This window comes from Sardina pilchardus, chromosome 10 (assembly GCF_963854185.1).
Source record: "Sardina pilchardus chromosome 10, fSarPil1.1, whole genome shotgun sequence".
Lineage (NCBI taxonomy): Eukaryota > Metazoa > Chordata > Actinopteri > Clupeiformes > Clupeidae > Sardina > Sardina pilchardus.
The window spans coordinates 6,317,403-6,337,041 of NC_085003.1; the positions used below are offsets into that span (position 1 = coordinate 6,317,403).

The window sequence follows — 19,639 nt, forward strand, 5'->3', positions numbered from 1 at the left end:
CGTTCTTGGCCCGTTCATTCAGCATGAATTTATTGGTTGATTCAAACACTAAAATCTATCAAATGCCAATAGCCTACAGAACTCAGGTAAGCTCTGGTCACCCCAGTGAAATGTCAAATGCCAGAACCATGAAAAGTACTGCTGCTCATTAGCATATACTTGTATTGAAAACCTAGTGACAATCTAGTGGATAATTAATTAGTCTGTATCAACTATAGTTTCCTCATTAGAGAGACTGATACCCCTTATTATTTTTCCCCTGTATGAAATATTTTAACTCCAGCAGGTATAAATATGTAACTTAACAGGCAATAGACAGATCAGAGTGCTTTCGAAATGGAAATCCTCAAAGTTTGGCTTGCTTCGTTACTTTCAAGAAAAAATGTCAGTCTGTCGTCCCTTACAATGCCTTCCGTCAAGATGTCAACAGTCAATCTATTTTCAAGACGCGCTGGCTTGTTTGTTTCAGAGTTCAAATATAACAAACAAATAACCAACTGCTTGTTCCAACTAGAGAGTCACTAGGCCTTCATTTCCAAACATATAATTTGTTTCCCCCACATCGCTCTTTATTGCCATTTCCTCTTTTCAGGGAATACAACTGGTTTTCTTTACATGACTTGGCTTGTACAGTGTCTTGTATAGTGACTTAACAGAATAGCAAATCCTGCTGACATAATAATTATTTGTCATGATACAAAGCCATTGTCGAGACTGGCAACATGGAGAATGATATGCGGGACTATTTTGAATTAACACATTGATGTGTTAACAATCTGGAAAAACAAGATAAATGAAACACACTCTACGCCCCTCCCTCCCCCTTCCCACTCCCCAAATAAAAACTGAATACTGATTAGCCTACACAAGATGTATACATACACACAGCCAGTTACCCAAAATATCTGCAGGCTATTTTAAAAGCAATGCTCAGGACATTTTATTGTGGGTATCTCCGTGTAAATAATCCTTGTGGTCACGAGCAAAGGATAAAAGACACATAAGACACAAAACCAGATGGGGCCGAGGCTTAACGAATCGCTGCATTTCACTACAGATGTCTACAGCCTTGACAGCAGTCTCGTGGTCAGGCAACAGTTCACCTGAAGAGTGTCTTGGTTGATGCCTATAAAGAGTTCCCATCTCAGATCAGAAAAGCCTCTGATCCTCAGTTTGGCGCCACGTTCTATGTACACAAGATGCTCTTAATACGAACAATTAGGTGAAAATATCCATTGTGCATATAAAAAAGGTCTTGCTGATGTTTGTGTCCACAACACCCCTTTGTCCCACCCTCCCACACACAACTCAGAGTAAGCAAGAAATCCAAAATCCGCAGAGAAAATTTGCAAGAGGCAAATAAGGTAGTAGATAACGAGCACAAGCCTTTGAAATCCTTACTCGGGTCCATATATAACTACTTGTATACTGTAAAAATAAACAGCTCAATTCAAAACAGACGAAAAGTGGCCATTTGTGAAAGTGACCATATTAGTGTTGCTATGATGCAGCAACAGTTTCCTTTTCCATTTTTTTTCCAGTCGGTGTAGGAGGCCACCACTTATCAACATCAGCCCCATTTTTTTTTCTGTGACAAATAATGACTGGGGTATGAGTCGTCTCATGCAGTCAGACTGGGCTACTACTCTTGTGGGACAGGACTTGACGATGCTTTGTGAAATTTGAAGGGAAGATGATCAAGAAATTAAAAAAAAAAAAAAAAACCCTCACAAAAGGGTGCCATTTAACACAAACGCTAATAATATAGTCATAAAAATTCCTGTTTAGTAATAAAAAATTGCCATGTTTAAATATGAATATCATAAGTCTGCTTCAGATATTTAGGAAAAACATCATAGTCTTTGTGAGGAAAGGAGTCAGGATGACCCTACAACTCCATGTCCTGGGCCTCGTCCTCTGAGAAATCCGACATGCTGCTCTCTGAAGAGGAGTCCCCAGCGCCTTCCTCTTGCTCCTTAAGAGCCTCTTCTGTTGCATATTTCTGGATGTATTCTACCAGAGAGGGAAACAGAACAGTGAACAGGTTTTTAAGCATGGAAAATGTTTGAAAATAATGAGAAATGTTTGAAGCTGGTACACATAATGATCTAGTTTCACATTTTAAACTGCCTGACCCAGGCCGGACATCAGGCACAGAAACAGAATCAGCACCACAAAGAGCCCTGAGGGAAGAGGTCAACCACTGATGGGATCAGCTTGGGTAGATGCATATCTTCAAGCAAACCCTTTCACAGACTAACCTAAACTGCTCTAGAATAAACTGACCTCTTACACTTCAATGTTTTAAACTAGCAGCAAGATTACATTAAAAAAAAGCAAGGTAATTGGCCTCATTAACGTTATAACTCACACTCTGGAAAAATCAATCTCATTATGTTAATTGAGTTAGTTGCATAAGATTGACATGTTTTCAGTTTAAAAAGGAGGCCTTCGTGGCTTACCTTTGATTTTCTGTTTGTATTCCTCTGGCCGATGGAGGTACATGGCAGCTGCATCTCCATTTAATGGATCAATGGGATTAGGGTATGCTAATAACTGAGGTAAGAAGGACTCAAAGATGTTGGTGAGATCTGAAAGGGAAAGGGAAAAGTTTTCAAAAATACACAAATAGTGAAAATGAACAGAATCACTGTGTACTAACCACTACAACTGGCATATCAAAAAGACACACATGGAGGAAGTTGGTCACATACTATACACCAGAGGACTACTTCATGCATCAGGAAGTTCTGAAACTACCAATCTACTAACAACTACCAAAAAGGCAAATATCCCTACAAACATCAACAGCAACATAAAGTTTACTAGCATGCTAACTTGAGTCTTTCAATGTTCTACATGATGTAGAACATTAAAACATCATGTTCTACATAATGTTCAGTGATACACACTGTAAAAGCTTTTTTTCCACTTTTTCATTTTCACACAAAACTGGACCAGATACACAAATAGCCATTTTGGGTGTACCTCTACTTTTCTGGTGAATGTACTGTATGATTCAGCTTTGCCTACCGTAAAGGGCTGTCCATGTCTGGTTGATGACGTCTAAGCAGACAGTGCCTGATCTGTAAGGTGCACAAAAAAGTGTATCACTACTGGGTGTAGGTCAGAAAGGCTTTTCATTTGAGAAATTTTAGAATGCATTGGTTTGTACATAATTCTATCTGTAAGGCTGCACTTACGCTTCGTCGATGTTTGGGTGGAATATTTTATTCATAAAACCTGTAAAGACAACAAATCCCATGTCAAAACTCAAATACATGTACAAAGCTGACACATTGCTAGCATGTGTTATAAATGGTGTACTGTATAGCGCAACAGAGTAAGTCAGAATATAGATAGTAGACATAGATTGTAATAGGACACTTTTGTGGCAGAAACTCTCATCACTTATATTACTACATACATAAATATGCATACATACATACACAATACATAAAACTACATCCGTCTTATTATATTGTTTACATGATACTGGCCATGTTTATTTTACACTGAGCATGTTGCTATGCACGACAAACTGAAAAGTGACTCAAGAGTGATTTCCTGTTGCAGCCAGTGTCTTTTTGTCATTATAGTTGTGGCGAGACATTATAGCACAAAGCACCACTAACCATACCTATAGACGGAGACTTGAACGGGTATTTGTCTGGTAGATCTACCCGCACTTTCCACACTCCTCCTTCATATGGCGCTGAAAAAGAATGAATCAACTGAAAATATTTGAAGACAACAGAAAAAAAACACCCCAAATAAACATGCTGTCGGTGTCCTACTTCTTTAGTGGCCATGTGCCCCAAAATGAGATCACAAATAGACTGAGCTTCATACATTCTATAGCTGCAATCAGCTATAAAATTCTTAAGTGAAAATGCATGTGCATCCTACTGTCAGACTGGATATGAAAAGCCATTTCCCTTCACGGATGCTAAAATTAGAACAGCTTATCTCACAGCTGTTCCAACGGGGAAAAAAATGGGAATTTACTCCAAAAGTGTAAAAATTGTCAGCTCAAAATTCATGACCTGTCCTCTGAAACTTTCCTTGTGACCGCCACAAAAACAGTTGCACACTGTGCAATACAATGGAAACAAATAGTGTAACTGGTGTAGTAGACATGTGGGGGGAAAACACAAGCATAAACATCAAAACTCTTACTTCCTTGTGGTCCGTAAAACTTCACCACAAACTCGTTCAGTCCACTCAGGATAGTAACTTCATGTTTGCTTTCAATGCTGTTGCCGCGTTGTTAAGGAACTTGATTGTGAGTCAGAAGGGGGAAAAAACATACACCTTTGCTTCTGGGGCTAGTCACTCTAACGATGACATTACACAGTACAGCGACAGAGCTGGAGAACATCCCCTAAGGTCTCAATGGGTCATAAATTAAAAACTCTAACACACCTGTAATACAGGAACATTATATACGGTATATAACCATATATTCACCTATAGTTAGTACATTAGGTTCATCTCTACTTAGGCGGAAAGCCTTCAATCCATGATTAGAATTGGTACAGCATCTACCTTCACTAAATACTGTGAGTTATGAAATACTTCTAAATGCTCCCGTTTTTCCTGTTGAGGATGTAAATTGAAAAACAATGTTTGAAAGCAAACACAAGTGTAGCAAATGAGATTACTTAGGTCACCAGGATAGAAAAGGTATTTTGACTGAAATATATTAAATCCAGTGAACATTGTCAAAGTACTTGAAATCACATCAACTCCAAAGCGGGACTACTGTATGTTGTTCACCCTCCACTGTTCTTGTTCTTTGTATTTTGGGTGTTTCCTTTCTTAGATCTTCTTTTAGCTGTTTCCCTTGTTGTGGGCGGTACTGTATGCACCTCAGTTTGTTTTCCACACACTAGCAAAAATCCATTATTTGCTGGGTTTTGACCTGAATCGCTTCTGGATTGCAGTTGGATTTTAGTCTCCACAACTGGTGAAAATAGCCTGTGGTTCAAATACAAGTAGTTAAGGAGGCCCAATATCTAAATAAGCTTCACATCTTCTTTTAACCTATTATCATTTGTTCCTTTATCCTCTTTTAGATTACAAGTGTGTGGACTTCACAAATATGCGAAACTAGGACAAGATCTTCCAGTTGGGCCTGAGACCATTCTTAGTGAATGCAAAACAATTACCTTGCAAAACAACCACTGATGGGGAGATAACCCCACACATAAGAGAAGTGCAGCTTCATAAGCAAGCCCATCCAGCTGCTCCAAAGAAGCTGAACTGCAGAATCCCACTGTGAAAGCTTTGTCACCTTAAACACTGCTCGTTTGCATGCAGAATTCCAGGATGAGGAGCAGGACTAGAGGAATTTACGCTTCTGGTCCCACCTCTCACATAGGTAAGCAACAGTCTCTTGACACCCCTCACATATAAAAGCCCTCAACCTGTTTGGTCAGAACTGCCATCCTGCCACCAGTGGTCAAAAGGGGTAGCATTTCAAATTCAATTCAATGAACTGCAATCAAATACATGATACACCATAAAGTAAACTCAACTTGTAAAATAATATGATGTTTACATTTTAAAGTCACAAAACCAGAAAAAGGCATTGAAACATGTGTGCTGTTCTAAAGCATTGAAGTCATGGAGATCGAACATTAAAACAGAATCCATGACCATATCAATGTAACTGATCACTCCTTTTAGAATCATTTGGTGTATAAATAGTATTAGCCACAATGGAAATTGGAAATAGTATTAGTTAGTATTGAAGTTAAAGGGTAAGACATAAGACACAAAGCCAAGTCAGATTTGTAGCTTGAACATTTTTTCCAAAGTTTCTAGAGTGGGTGATTTTCTGGGTGAGGGTCGCTCACTCCCATAACCTAGACACGTTAGCCAGGTGGGCCACAATTTATAGTCTGATCACTGAGCATGCTATTCCCAGCCCCTGCTCCAGACTAGTGCATGGTTTGTTGTCCTCGATCAGCTGTTTGCAAAACTCCGCCTCCAACCCGTTTCCGGATGGTAACACACCATCCAATCACTTTCCCAGCTGCTACTGCATGAGCAGAAAAACAATACTAGACCCGTTTGACCACACAGCCTTTGCTCAAACTTCGGTGGCTACATCCCGCTGATGGAGACAGTAAAACGCACTCGGACACACGATAAAACTCGAAAGACAGATAGACTATTTGGAGAAACGCAATGTAGACTACAGATAGAGTTTACCTTCTCTATGGTCGCACCGTGTCTAACACGAATTATTTTCAAGCAAGTTGGGATGGGTTTTATAGATAGGCCTATAAACAAATGATTACAGAAACATACAAATTAGAGATTTGTAAAGCAGATTTGAAAAATCAGAATTCTGACGCGCCGTTCAGTGATCGCCTATTTTGTGCACAGCGTAAACGGGACGAAAATACACCATGCTATAAACATGCACAAAGAACGAATGGCACAAAATGTATCAAAGTCATTATATATGGACACATATCTACTGATAAATGAATTGCAGTAGGCTACGGATCTATCCATAACGACACTGTAGGCCTAATGGCTTACATTTGGTCACGTCTCGAGAAATTACTTTTGCTTCTATTTTGTTTCCGTCATCTAGTATCAATTGCTACCGAAATACTAATCATAAGTTACTTGCTATGCGGTTGCATACGGATTCGTAAAAAGCTTAATAATATTGCATAACAAGCTCAATCACACAAGATATTTCCGAATTCCGACCAAATGTAGCATACCAAAGGAGAAGTCGATGGACAAATGACAATTTTTGTACTCGCACTTTTATGTGATTTTCATCCCAACGTCATACCCTTGTGCCTAAATATAGAGACTGCGTTGTATTTTTTGTCTTTTCAGACAGCGGGCCTGTCAACAACGTTGGCCTGCACTAACGATTGTTCATACAGACCCCTCTACGTGATATCTCTCAAGCGAGCACTCATGTTATCAAACAAGAGATGGTTAGGTAGCCATCAATGAATCTAACCACTATGTTCAGCTGACGACCAATAATTGAACTGCTTTGCATCTAAAACCTAATCAAGGAACTATGGTTGCCTACTCCTTCGGTGAACTGGTTCCATAAATATGGTTGACTACGCCAGTTTACTTAGCTAACGTTAGCGAACTGTCAACGTTATACTTGGCTATACAATAGAATACTTTACAAGAGATGACCAGGATGCATCAAAGAAAGGTAACAGCGTTGGTTGACATTAATGCAGCTCAGGATATAGCTGGATGGAGAGTAATAGTAAACTGTTACAGATAACTAGCTAACGCTAACGTTAGCTGTTAACGACAAATGAACTCGAGTTGTTTTCCTCAACAGCTCCGTGGCTAGCTACCTAGCTCGACTGCCACGACGAGTTGTTGTTTGCTCAGTCAACTAAGACTATCTGACGTTTTCTAAGTAGCAAGATAGCAAATGTAAGTTGGCTCCTTAGACGCATTTTTGGGGGGGCAAAAACAAATTTGACAAGTGACCGTTCGGCTATTAAGCTATCTAACGTTACCTTGCGTCACTGAAATGACAAACTACAAAGGCTTACTGAAAGACAACACAACACTTATTCGAACGTTTGGTGACCGTCAAAATATGGTTTGTACTTTTGTTCTCCCATAACAAACACAAATAAAAAGTATTTGTAAATTGACATAAGAGTAACGTTACACAAAGAAATGGGCAGCTTACATATAATAATAGTATATATGCAATTACTTCTTGATAACTGTCATTGTAATTTCGGAGCAAAAAATGATCTTCTCTTAATCTACAGAAAAAGGATACAGTTTCACCACGTCGGTATCCATTCGCCTCTTGCCCGGACTTGGAGACGACATTTTTGCGTCCCTGTACAGTGCAACACTGCAGTGAAATCCTTTGTGCGATATGACACTAAATTTCGGAGTTTGATCTTACTTCGTACACACAATCTAATCTACTCCCGTTGTTAAAATTGTCAACGTTGCCCACTTTCACCCCACAATAACCTCTGTCAACCACGAGAACTCAGTTCACTGTTTCTCCTCAACTAACAAGCTATTGAACCTTCTCTCCCTCTGCCAATGACGTGTCAGAAGCGACACGGCAAAGTGGCCTGTATTAAACGTCACACAAATGCGCCTTTGTAGTTCATGTAGTTTATAATTGATTCAAGATCATAGACCAGTACTGATTAAAATTAAATCAACAACATTGGCAGCTCTGCATGGTTGATACTTGTCCACATGATTATTTTAGAGTAATTCTATCTGATTACCACGAGTGTTGATTAAAGGTAGCCCACCCTGAGGCTGGGTCTAGGCCTATGCAGCTTGCACAATGAATCAGATGTTGTTTTTTCCCCACAGTGATCTTGTCTTGTCAAGTAGCCTAGATAATGTTGGTAAGAAATCAGCATATTTGGGGTAGGCTAATCACAGCCTTTGCAACAATGATAGTCTTGAACTCCTCTCATCTCCACCTCCTCTTGCCTAAAAGTGTTTTCATTGATCGTATTAGAGCCAGACTCTCATCATTTACCTTGAATGTGAAGTCAATCAGCATTCTTACTTGTAATGTGCTCCTACTCTTACTCTCTGTGATCAGCATTCAGTTTGGCACATTCATTCAACAATCCAGTAAGGCAGACAAAAACATGTCTTTGAGTGGTAGTTTTATTCTGCAAAGAAATATATGAATTTTGTCATTTGTATGTTAGTAATAATTGTTTCAGATTAATTTCTTCTTGCATCAGCATCAATCTCAAAAGCATTTAGAAATAATGTTAGCATGCACACATGTGAAGTTCATAAACTGCAATTTGCATACTACAGTTTTTTTCAATCGCTAACAAGCGTTTGTCCATTCATTTGACACATTTTCAAAACTCTAACACAGTTAGCACAGCATCGGTCTTTTGTGGCTATACCATTCACACATTTCATGTCGTTTTCACAGAGTATGCAGTCAGTGAATACATTTCCACAATGCTTACATTTTCTTAACAGACAAGCTATACCTCTTAACAAAATTATGGATCGTTTTTCTATTATCTACGATTGTTAACACACAACATCCCACAATAGCAAACACAATATTCCAAACCTGAGATACAGTATAAAAACCTCTGCTTCTGCAATGATATCAGTTCAAAAGCAATATATCTCAGCTGATAATAAACAAACAATTGAATAAATGACACACATGATGTTGGGTAAATTGGGCCAACCACAGCCAATTCCAGTCTGGCTTAGACTCAGTGGCAGGGCAGGGGTTATTTTTTTTCATATGACATTGACACAGTAAAAGGAGGACTTTGAGGAGTGATGTTTTTTGAAGCAAAAACAGAAAAAAGACAAACACTGTGATGTCTGTACGAGGAAGAGTAAGAGCAAGGGGCCCAGGAAGAAGGGCAGGCCATGAGAGGTGCAGGAGCAGTGAGAGGAGCAGGGCCAGGGAGAAGAGTAGGCCCAAGGAGAGGGCAAGGTAGAGGTGTAAGAATGTGTGGTGGTAGCATTCCAAGGGCTGCAAGAACAGTAGTGATGAAATTTGTGCCACTACCATTGCCCATGTAATCAACCTAGGCCTTTCACCGAGAAAGGCTGGTGAGAATACATGTAAATATCAGATGCAATGTTGATGACACAGTGATTTTGTGTTGTGTTTTGTTCCCCCCTTTTTACCTGGGCTTTTTGCTTTTGTTTTTGTTCAGAATGCTCTTGTGTGTTTCATATTTTGTTCACTGTAAGCAATAATGTACAACTTTCTACTTTCTATTAGCTTTTTTATTGGAATGCTTTTGAATGTGATCATTACATGTGGATATACAGTTCCTAACCAAGAAATTTAGCGTGAAAATGGTGGATTGCATATTTTGCATGCAGATACCTGTAAAACTGAAACATAAAAGTCTATGCAGTTTTTGTAATGTCAACAATAGCCAGTATTTTGAAACCTATTGTACTCTGACTGACTGCATGTATCTTGTGAAGTGAAAAGTTTATTCTTTGACAGAATTATTTCATTTTGGGTCAGATTTCCAGTGTTTTGGTAAAGTTAGTGTGTGTGCAGAGAAATGACGAGTTAGTGTATATGTAACAAAATGTAGTGTAACAACATGGAATGTGTTTTTGAGAGGAAAATGATCCATTTGGCCAATTGTGTTTTGTAGGTGTGAGTCTGTGTTTAGAGTTTTGAAAATGTGTCAAATGAATGGACAAACGCTTGTTAGCGATTGAAAAAAACTGTAATACCCGGCTTGATTTTGATATTTATTTAATGCTATTAATGTCTTTTCACCAGAAGACATCCTTATCCAAATCACATGAAGATGTCCTCTGAACAAAAAAAACCCCATTAGTCTAATGGGTTACCATAGTGATCAGAGGATAAGAATGAGGATAGTCTCAGACAAAAAAAAAAACAAAACATTTGGGTGATCACCCAATTCGGACGAGGATTTCCTAAAGTTTTACAGGTGACCTACCAACGCTGTATTAGATACACAATGCCAAGAGGACATTGGAAGAATGATCCTATCCATTCGGTGCCTAAGCCCTAAGCTATTTTATAGTGAGCCACTGGGTGGCAGAACTTATTCAATTATTAGATTCTACCCATCACTTATCACGGAGGTTAAATTAGGTTTCTGTCCTAAACTCTATTAGGAGGAAATGGATAATAAAATGTTCCCAGCTTCTATTTTAGGCACATGTAGGCTACCTCATGATACCGGAAAATAGCCTATACGTTAACATAGAAATTACATTGTAGAAGTGCCTTGAGTGAGGAGGAAAATGTCTTTCCACATCAACGACACACGCAGTTATGCTATTATGATATTTGTACACAGAATTCCAATGAGTGCGCGTAAGGCCTGGGCCATGCGCCAGGCTATGTGTTTAACTTTTAGGTGAAATCGGTGACAGTGAGCCAATATAATCTCATTCAGAGAGAGCGCACATTGTCATTTAGTGAAGTTGCTGTCTTAGCTTCGAAAATGTTTCAGAAGTATGAATAATTTCTAAAGAGGAGGACTTTCCCTGAAGTCTGCTGGGAGGCGCCAAATCAACGTTAAAACTTCGCATGCGCTTTCAACATGCAATGCCTCGCGGAGGTGCGAGCTGTGACGGGACTAGCATCACCAATATTTTCAATGTGTTTAGATAAAGTTGATGGCTGAATATTGGGGTCACTGATTGGTCATTGGATATGCATCAGGCAAAATCCGAGCCTGTTTCGCATTGATTGCGTTGCCTACACGAATATTTTTAACTTCAAAGCGCATGGGAGTAGGCTATCCTGGAAAAGTAGTCCAGTGTTAGGCTATAGTGTCGCTTAAGTATCTATCATCCACGTTCATTGCACCTGTGCATTTGTTTTATGTTAGACCTACAAAATTGGGAAACGTTGTTTGGAGCAAGAGAACCGTGAGTATCCTATTGCTGACCGTGTCTATCAAATGTAAAATTACCTCGTCATTTCTCAAATGATCTCATCTCAAATCCTGAGCTTTCATTTGTCTTTATAATGTTTGATGTAAGGAAATGTCTATGGCGAAATTAATGGAAATAGGTGCCGCTGGACTCTGGTTTTGCATATAATGAATGCCGAGTTTGATAGCCTACTTTGCCATAAGCAAAAACAATTGGTGCTATAATCAGGTCTGTTTTAGGTTTACACAAGGCAGTGTTCTGTTGAATTGAATGTTCTCGTGAACTAATATGGACACCAATCGCATGGACACATTTTATTTGACTGATCCATTGCGTTAAGATTTCAAACAATTCTATGCATGTCACTCTTTCTTTGGACATTTTAATTGCATTAGCTCAACTGAGTAGTTTCCCATGACCGTGGTCTTCGTTTATAGGATTACAGATCCAAGAATTACCTTTCTCCATACAACATGCGAGGAGCTGAACATTAAAATGTTGCATCCTGGCCTGCTTTTGGACAACAAGCCTATAGGCTAAATCTTCTGTTTGTGGCTATACCCTAGAACCTTATAAGTTGTTATGTAATAAGCCCATCCGCTGATAGGTTGAGTGCACATTCAACATATCGTTAATTTGTGGTCTCAGAAAAATAACGCTTTACTTACTGGTACACTCAAAGTAGCCAGCACATTGGCTATTAAGATATAATGGGAGTGTCGGCTCTGCCTTGCCCGTTTCAGTTCAATCCGTAAGCACGCGCTTCTGGAGCCAGGCACTTTGAGCGTTTAGGATTGGTGCTCACAAGCATGCCTTTGTTTATTTTCATCTGTCTGCCAAAGAGAGAAGGCAACGCTAAATACTTATTTAGCGTCGCCAAGCAACTCAGTCGTGCAGACAAAGGCAACAGCATCAGAGGGGGTTGAAAGATAGAAAGTCTGGGAGAGATGGTGAAAATGAGAATAGGATCTATTGAGATTGAGTGCAAACTGGCTTTTCAACTCTGTCATGGATATCTTGGTCCATATACCACTAGCAACACGATTTGAAAGAGTCTTACTGGCATGCTTCAGATTAATGCTCTTTTGCCTGTTGATGATTCACAGATTCTTTGAAGTGAGTTACAGTTGAACCACAGAAGCTCAAACGACTGATTGCCTGTGGTGGCTTGAAAACCAGATGCTGTTATCAGATGTGTTTAGAAAGAGGTGTTGAGAGGGGTTCATCACAGCCAGAAAGGAGTGGGAGAGGCTTACTCATGAGCCGTAGGATTGTCCATGACTGAGTGCTCACAGACGGACATGCCTCATGCCAATCTGTAGCACTGACTTGTGTAGTCGAGGCAAAGGGAGTGCAGGGACACGCTTTGTACGTTTTGACAATGAAAACTCTCTGTGCCTGCAGACACTGCTTAGCTTCTCAAAGGACCATTCTCATATTGGGTCTACTTAAAACATTCAATCTCAACTTCAAAACTTCATAAGCGCAAGTCATTATTGAACAGAAAACAAGACCAGGTATCAGGCATTGCACATATTGTGATCATACGTTTACCCTACAGTGAGGCAGGAAGTTTGCAGACCAGAGGAAGTTAGCATGAACACACTGTACGGAGTTGTCACTCTGGTTTCAGAATGACACACACCTCTATTTAGGCGACTTTGTGGTTGCACTCTGTGTTACTGTTTATTTGACAAGCCCCGGTATTTCCAGTTCGCCTTTTTTTTTCAGCTAAAAACTCTCACTGTGGGTATTACTACACTGCTCATGTACGTTTCTTGCTGAGGCCCACTCCCTACCACCCTTTACATGTGGATTACAAATGGTTTTCGATTGTACCCCTAAGACAACACAAAAACTGATGCCTCTTGGTTTCTGTGTTCATATCTGTCTCTTTCTCTCCTTTCAGCCGCTAAGTGTGATGGGTTCCTTCAGGCGCCCTCGTTTCATGAGCTCGCCCGTGCTCACAGACCTCGCCCGCTTCCATGCGAGTACGCCTGCGCTGCAGCTGTCAAATGCCAGCATGTGGAACAGGTGGGTGGACTGCTTTTACACATATGGACAGATCTGGTCCAAAACGGATCATTTGATTTTTGTCAAGGCTGCCACTGTTGGCTTACATCGGGGCTTCATCTTCATCTCATCATCCCAACCCAAACTCTCACAAATGTACATGTATATCTGGGTGTCTCCATCATTTCCACATCAATGTCCGTCATAAGTATCTTAAGTGTATATAGCTAAAGTGTTAGGGACTGGAAGTAGAAGTGAATGCAGTGTTTTGCAGGGTAGTCAGCCTGATGTGTAGTCAGTAGGCTACGTGTTTGGTCAGAATTGGACAACTTTAGGTAGCTCATCACTGTATCCTCACAAACCACAGTGCCTAGCCTGTCATCTGGCGAACCCAATGTGTGGTTCTTGGGGCGTGGAAAAATACTGGAGTCAGGAGAATCCTGTTGAGGCAGCTGTTTCTGAGAATGTCCTGCTGAGGAAACGGAAGTGAGCCTTCTGCCCTTTTTACTTCCGTGTGGAAACGTGTACAAGGTTGGTCCTCCCATTCAGGAAAGGGGAGAGAGGACCCAGTGGAGCAGGATATTATCATGCAGCAGTAAGTCCATGACCATGACTGCTGTCTTCTGTGACAAGTTCTCATTTGCATGTGTGAGTTTGCTACTAAGTGTGAAAAGCAGACCTGCCGCATGTTCTGTATTTTGTTTAGGCTCTATATTGGGTGATAACTTGCTTGATGATTTCAAGTGCAACGGACCAGTCCACACTCATTTTATGGTTTGAAAAAAAAAACTGTGCCATGAAAGATTTTTTAAAGGGTGTTGTATCCATATGTAAATAGATCCTGTGATATCATGATGGAGTGGCAGATACTCTTGTCTACATTTCCTCATATCTCTATATCTAGCTTCTACACACTGGCATTTGTGTCAGCCAATTGAAAGGTTGCATTGTGTATCTGCCATCAAATGCAGCACTCAAAGTTCCTGTTGCATAATGTATTGTGCTCAAGTGAGGGCCAGAAAGACCAAACAAATGAAACCATTTAAAGCCAAATAACAGTCTGACCAGTGACAGTTAGCTATGTCTTTCCTGATTTCTTGTCTTTCTGTCTTTCTGTGTTTGTGTTAAAATCATACAGCATGGCTGTTTTGTTACCTGTTTAAAGCTGACAACTACATCAGGATATGAAGTAAGAGATCAGATAGCCCTAATGTTAGCCAAAAGATGCCAAGTGAAGGGACATCTGTTTTGTGCTGCATAGACTAGTTGACATACTAATATACTGTAAATGGAGGACCCAACTCTTAATGTACAATAGTAACTGAAAATGAGGATGACCATGTTATGTCTCTGTTTTGTTCTAATGTTGCATGTTCTGTAGTGTCCAGTCTGCTGTGGTCAAAGTGTTCCAAGGAGGAGGTTTGCAGACCAATGAGCTCTTCACCCTCAATGAAAGCATAAGGTACAAAGTGATAGAACTTTTTTTTACTATATTATTATTATTATTATTATTATTATTATTATTACTTGTACAGTCATGTTTTTTGATCACTTCAATTAAAAATGACTTATGCCGCTTCATTCCTGCAGGTGGCTTCTGAAAACAGAACTTGGCTCTTTCATCACCGAGTATTTCCAGGTGGATTTGACTTAAAAACAATGAGTTTTTATGGTTGTCAGCCTTGGGTATATCCACTGGATAGTTAGTGAACAAAGCAATAGAATGTAATGCAAATGGACTCACTATTGATGTATGTGACCTTTACCTTTAATCTAGAGCGGGGAGTAGATTGAAGTGTTTTTCTTTTTTCAGACACACACAAAGGAACTTTAAATTGCTTGCATGCTTGGGCATTTTAATCAGTTGCACCCTTGCCAAATTCTGCTACCTTGCTTAAATTAGGGGGTGAGAAGTCAAGGGTACTTGGCAGACCAAGATGTGTGTGACTTAAACAGAGGCAAAGGCAAAGACTATAGGACAACATGTCTTTTTTAACATTATGACAATGTTATACTCAAGTTAAATGCTTCCCAGAAAATAAATGCCGATATTTTCAGTGATGGAATCAAACCTAGCTTATCTAAAAGGTATCTGAAAAAGTAGTCTGTTTGAAATGACATATCCACTAAATGAAAATAAATACGACATGAATACAACACACCATTTAGAAATGTCATTACAGGTGTCCCTTACACATTACAGTTTATGGTCACCTTGAAGCACCATGTTGTAAAGGTTTGGCATAGTGGACAATAGACACTCCTGAGGCAAAATCAGAATCTTGCCAATGAAATCATTTTACTAACTGAAATTTTATAATATGCTCATTTACAGAATCAGCTTCTAAACAAAGGCCTTGCTTATATACTGGAACGAATTCAGCTATATGATGGTAGGCATGATGGCAATGTTATGTTATGTTATGTTTGTCTATATGAGATAATTTGCTTTCAACAATTGCTTTATTACTGATTGCTTTATCTGCTTAATTACCAAGGGCAGATGCATTTCAATTGCTTGCCCAGCACATTCTGCTGCAACTTCATCAAGAACGTAATTTTGTGTCAGTCATCACAGACACACAGTAGTAAAATAAGACAATAATTCAGTCCTCATATACTGTGCATGGAGAAATATAGAATTGGGAAGCACAGAAAGAAAAGCACAGGTATGATTTTCTAGCTCTGCTGACCCCGTTCAGGTGATGATCAGCTGCTTATCCTGTCTGAGATGTGGGGCAGATTTTTCACGGAAACCATGCCAACTCTTCAGGCCATTTTCTATCCAGTGCAGGTGGGTCGTGACAGGTATCACACCCCATTATCTGTGTTTGTCTCCTGTTGTAAAATGAGGTGTAATGTTCTCTGAACAGCGTGGGTGTACACCCAGGAACTATGGTCCTCCCATGAGAAAGCTTGTGTGTGTCTAATTTGGGTATATGCAATTCCATACCTGACTTCATAATGTGTCAATCCATGACAGAGTCCATTGTGAAAAAGAAAAGTATCCCTGGAAATAAATGTTTCTGTTGTTTTTATGTAATGTTGTTGTTGTTGTTGTTGTTGGTGTGTGTGTGTGTGTGTGTGTGTGTGTGTGTGTGTGTGTGTGTGTGTGTGTGTGTGTGTGTGTGTGTGTGTGTGTGTGTGTGTGTGTGTGTGTGTGTGTGTGTGTGTGTGTGTGTGTGTGTGTGTGTGTGTGTGTGTGTGTGTGTGTGTGTAGGGTCAGGAGCTCACCGTCAGACAGATGGCCTTACTGGGCTTCAGAGACCTTGTGCTTCTAAAGCTGTCCCTTGAGACCCTACTGCCTAAAGCGCCTCTTCCTCACCCTCCTGCTATCACACAGATGCTGCTCATCCTCCAGGTGAATGAAGCCTCTACACTGAGTTCTGTACCAGTTCATCTTCCCTTCATAATGTGTTTATACATGAACCCACATATAGCTATTATCTTGTTTTCTACAGTGTATGGCCTAAAACATAATTTAATGTGTGTGTGTGTGTGTGTGTGTGTGTGTGTGTGTCTGATCCAGGGCATCCATGAACCCAATGGGCCTACTGAGGAGTACTGCCTTCTGGAGAGACTGGTGGCTATGGTCATCTCGCCATACCTGGGAAACTATCTCAGTTGGAGCAATGGGGAACATCTTCCAGGTTAGCAGCCATGTGAGGGGCAGAAAATAAACATTCACACAGAGGTGTGGTGTACTCAGAGTGTGGAGTGAAGATTTGCTCTACAGCACTAGAATCTGAGCCTTACGCAGATAAATGGGACTGGAGGCCGGTAAAGACTCGGTTTACCATGTTCTTCTGTTTGTTGTGGCATGGTTAGTCGCATTTCAAAAGATTGAGAACAGTTGTTGCTCAGACTTGTATGATTTCAACTGGTGACTTGCTTGTATTGAGAATAATGTTGTTAAAGTAATCGAATGTCGAAATCACAGTGCACTGCACTCATGTCAAAGCCGCTCTCAGCAATGTTTTGAGGTGTGGCGCACCTGGGGCAGCCTTTTGAGCAATGCTGCTGGGCAACCACATAACGATTGCTGTACAATCAATAAGAAGGTGCCAGAACCACAATACTTAAAGGGACACTGCCAAGTCACATTGATCAAAAACTTGCCTTGTGTATCATTACTTACTTACTTAAAATATTGAGAGAAATACACAATTTTACAGTTATTGACATTTCATATCAGAGGATTAGTCTCCACATGTAGCCACATTTCAGGATCTGTAGTTATTTAAAGGAAATAATAGGCAACTGCAGAATACTTATATAAAAGAGTGAAAGGACATACTGATACTACCTAGAGATAATATTAGTTGTGTAGAATTCATTGGGGAGTTATATACAACAGGAATTTTGAAGTGATGTTAAATCTATTTCTGCAGAATGCAAACCCATCACTTCGGAAATAATGATAGAATCTTTCATGTATGTTGCCATCAGATACAGATATACAGTACAGTGAAGTATCAGAATTGCTCATATTGGTACATGCTTATCTAAAGTAACTGTAATTGTATGAAACAGTGAAAACTCATCCCTGGTTTCTGTTAAGATGAGATTCATAATTCTATTCAAATACACAAACCCCAGTCAATTGCTCCACACAGTCCTGTATGTGTTTGCTCTGTGAATGCTACCCAAACAAAGTTCTGGTCCGAGCCATAATCGATCAGCATGTTGTTTCAGGCACGCAGACACTAGGGATGTGGTTTGCTGGTTGATATCAAACTTTAGCAACCTTTTGCCAGAATTGCAGACTTTACCTCTGAAAGTGGTCAATTAAATGGGTTGATCGTCATGTTTAGTTATCATTAACATATTTCTTGAACCTTTGATAGAATGCAACCTGCCCCACTCCAGATCACAATTTGGCCAGCCAGAGATCATGATCACACAGTTTGTGACCGACCCACTTGGACCCCTGGTGGAACAAGAAGGTGAGGCTTACCTGGAGAAAGCAGGTGGCATTCGACGCCACACAGTTGCTAATGCCCACTCAGACATTAAGCTCCTCTCCACAGCCAACAGGATGCATGTTGGCAGTGGAGAGACTGGAGGGGGAAGTATGGCGGCTAAGACATTCTCCAGTGAATCTGACATCCTAGAGTCCCCAGTAGGGGTGATTGGACTGTCTAGACGACAGAGTTCGGGAGACCTCATCTGTGCGCCACCCAGCTAGCAATGTCACTGGAGACGGCCCTCTTCACAGGGGACCGGCCTGGGAGGTACAAATCAACATCTCTGAAGAAGACCTTGTAAAGGAAGACTCACTTCACTGATGGGGCCTTATGGGGAGATCACTGCCTCTCCTCGTGCCTCTCACTGAATGCAACACTTCCCCTTAACAGGGGAACGAATGCTTTCCAGCTGTGGGATTTTTATGCCACTGTGTTCCAGCCTGCAGCCAGATGCCTTTAAGTGGTGGAGGGTGAAGGCACAGGAAGCTCCATCTTTAGGAACGGAGACAGGATTGAAGGGGCCTGTAATTTCGGGGAGAGAGGGACAGGCTCCGCCCCCCTTGGTCCCAGCCGCCGTGCCATCCGCTATGGAAGTGCCACTGGCGTGTGGAATTCCAGTCCTGCTCAGCATCACCACTTCGTTTACAAAGACTTCATTTGGTATTAACACGAAAACCTTACACAACCATGAGGTGCCAGGGATGAGTTTACACAGTCCTTAGAGGAACTGGTCCTTTATCACTTTCAATTGCTTGAGTCTCTGAAGGTTCTTGTAATGCACATTAATGAACAAGTGGTCTTGATGAACTGGACTTTGAAGGAGTTTTGTCCAGTTTTTTGGTGAATGGAGGAGGCTCTGGTACAAAGTATATGTATTGAACGTTTACTAAGATTTTTCCCCCAATGTCTTTTTTCAATAAAACTGATGAATAAAATATTTCACGATGTGTAAGAAAGTGTATTAATTAGATAAAGAGAATGATTAACTGGATGCATCTCTAGAGAAGACGCAGACACTACCCATGAGGTATAGAGCTTCTCTATGTGATCTATTCAGGGGCCTGGAGAGGATAAGGAGCTTTGGTGGCCTTATTCCAATGCTGATCCTCTCCTGGGAAAACCTTTGTGGAGACCCGTAGAACAGTGTCACTCTTGTTTATGTGCTGTAATATGCTTTCGTCTAGCATTGGAGTAAGCCTTTCTTTTTTCAGTGTTACAGTGACATTTGA

At 40.4% G+C, this 19,639-nt stretch overlaps 2 protein-coding genes across 4 annotated transcripts; one reads left to right on the forward strand and one right to left on the reverse strand.

Moving 5' to 3' along the window:
- Nucleotides 1-2: 2 nt before the first annotated feature.
- Nucleotides 3-8,066, reverse strand: LOC134093744 (ubiquitin-conjugating enzyme E2 H). The gene is made up of 7 exons (XM_062546957.1): nt 7,802-8,066; nt 4,180-4,256; nt 3,641-3,715; nt 3,204-3,243; nt 3,034-3,086; nt 2,463-2,591; nt 3-2,013 (listed from the first exon to the last, which is right to left on the reverse strand). The coding sequence occupies exons 1-7, from the start codon at nt 7,852-7,854 to the stop codon at nt 1,889-1,891; spliced, it is 552 nt and encodes a 183-aa protein (XP_062402941.1). The 5' UTR covers nt 7,855-8,066; the 3' UTR covers nt 3-1,888.
- prr5l (proline rich 5 like) lies at nt 7,067-19,349 on the forward strand. Of its 3 annotated transcripts, none has more exons than XM_062546954.1 (9): nt 7,067-7,207; nt 13,340-13,464; nt 14,825-14,905; nt 15,034-15,082; nt 15,779-15,836; nt 16,146-16,237; nt 16,664-16,804; nt 16,973-17,093; nt 18,291-19,349. In XM_062546954.1, the coding sequence occupies exons 1-9, from the start codon at nt 7,184-7,186 to the stop codon at nt 18,629-18,631; spliced, it is 1,032 nt and encodes a 343-aa protein (XP_062402938.1). In that variant the 5' UTR covers nt 7,067-7,183; the 3' UTR covers nt 18,632-19,349. The 3 variants fall into 3 exon arrangements, with proteins under 3 accessions (XP_062402938.1, XP_062402939.1, XP_062402940.1); XM_062546955.1 differs by lacking the exon at nt 7,067-7,207 and adding an exon at nt 11,085-11,424; XM_062546956.1 differs by lacking the exons at nt 7,067-7,207; nt 13,340-13,464 and adding an exon at nt 13,798-14,038.
- The last annotated feature ends 290 nt before the right edge of the window (nt 19,350-19,639 follow it).

Coding starts and splice junctions, on each gene's coding strand:
- LOC134093744 (XM_062546957.1), bottom strand. CDS start 7,854: ATGTCGTCTCCAAGTCCGGGCAAGAGGCGAATGGATACCGACGTGGTG. Junction 3,244..3,640: donor GTTCAAGTCTCCGTCTATAG/GTATGGTTAGTG, acceptor TTGTCTTTACAG/GTTTTATGAATAAAATATTC. Junction 2,592..3,033: donor GACATGGACAGCCCTTTACG/GTAGGCAAAGCT, acceptor TTTCCCTTTCAG/ATCTCACCAACATCTTTGAG.
- prr5l (XM_062546954.1), top strand. CDS start 7,184: ATGACCAGGATGCATCAAAGAAAG. Junction 15,083..15,778: donor TCATCACCGAGTATTTCCAG/GTGGATTTGACT, acceptor GCTCATTTACAG/AATCAGCTTCTAAACAAAGG. Junction 15,837..16,145: donor ACGAATTCAGCTATATGATG/GTAGGCATGATG, acceptor GACCCCGTTCAG/GTGATGATCAGCTGCTTATC.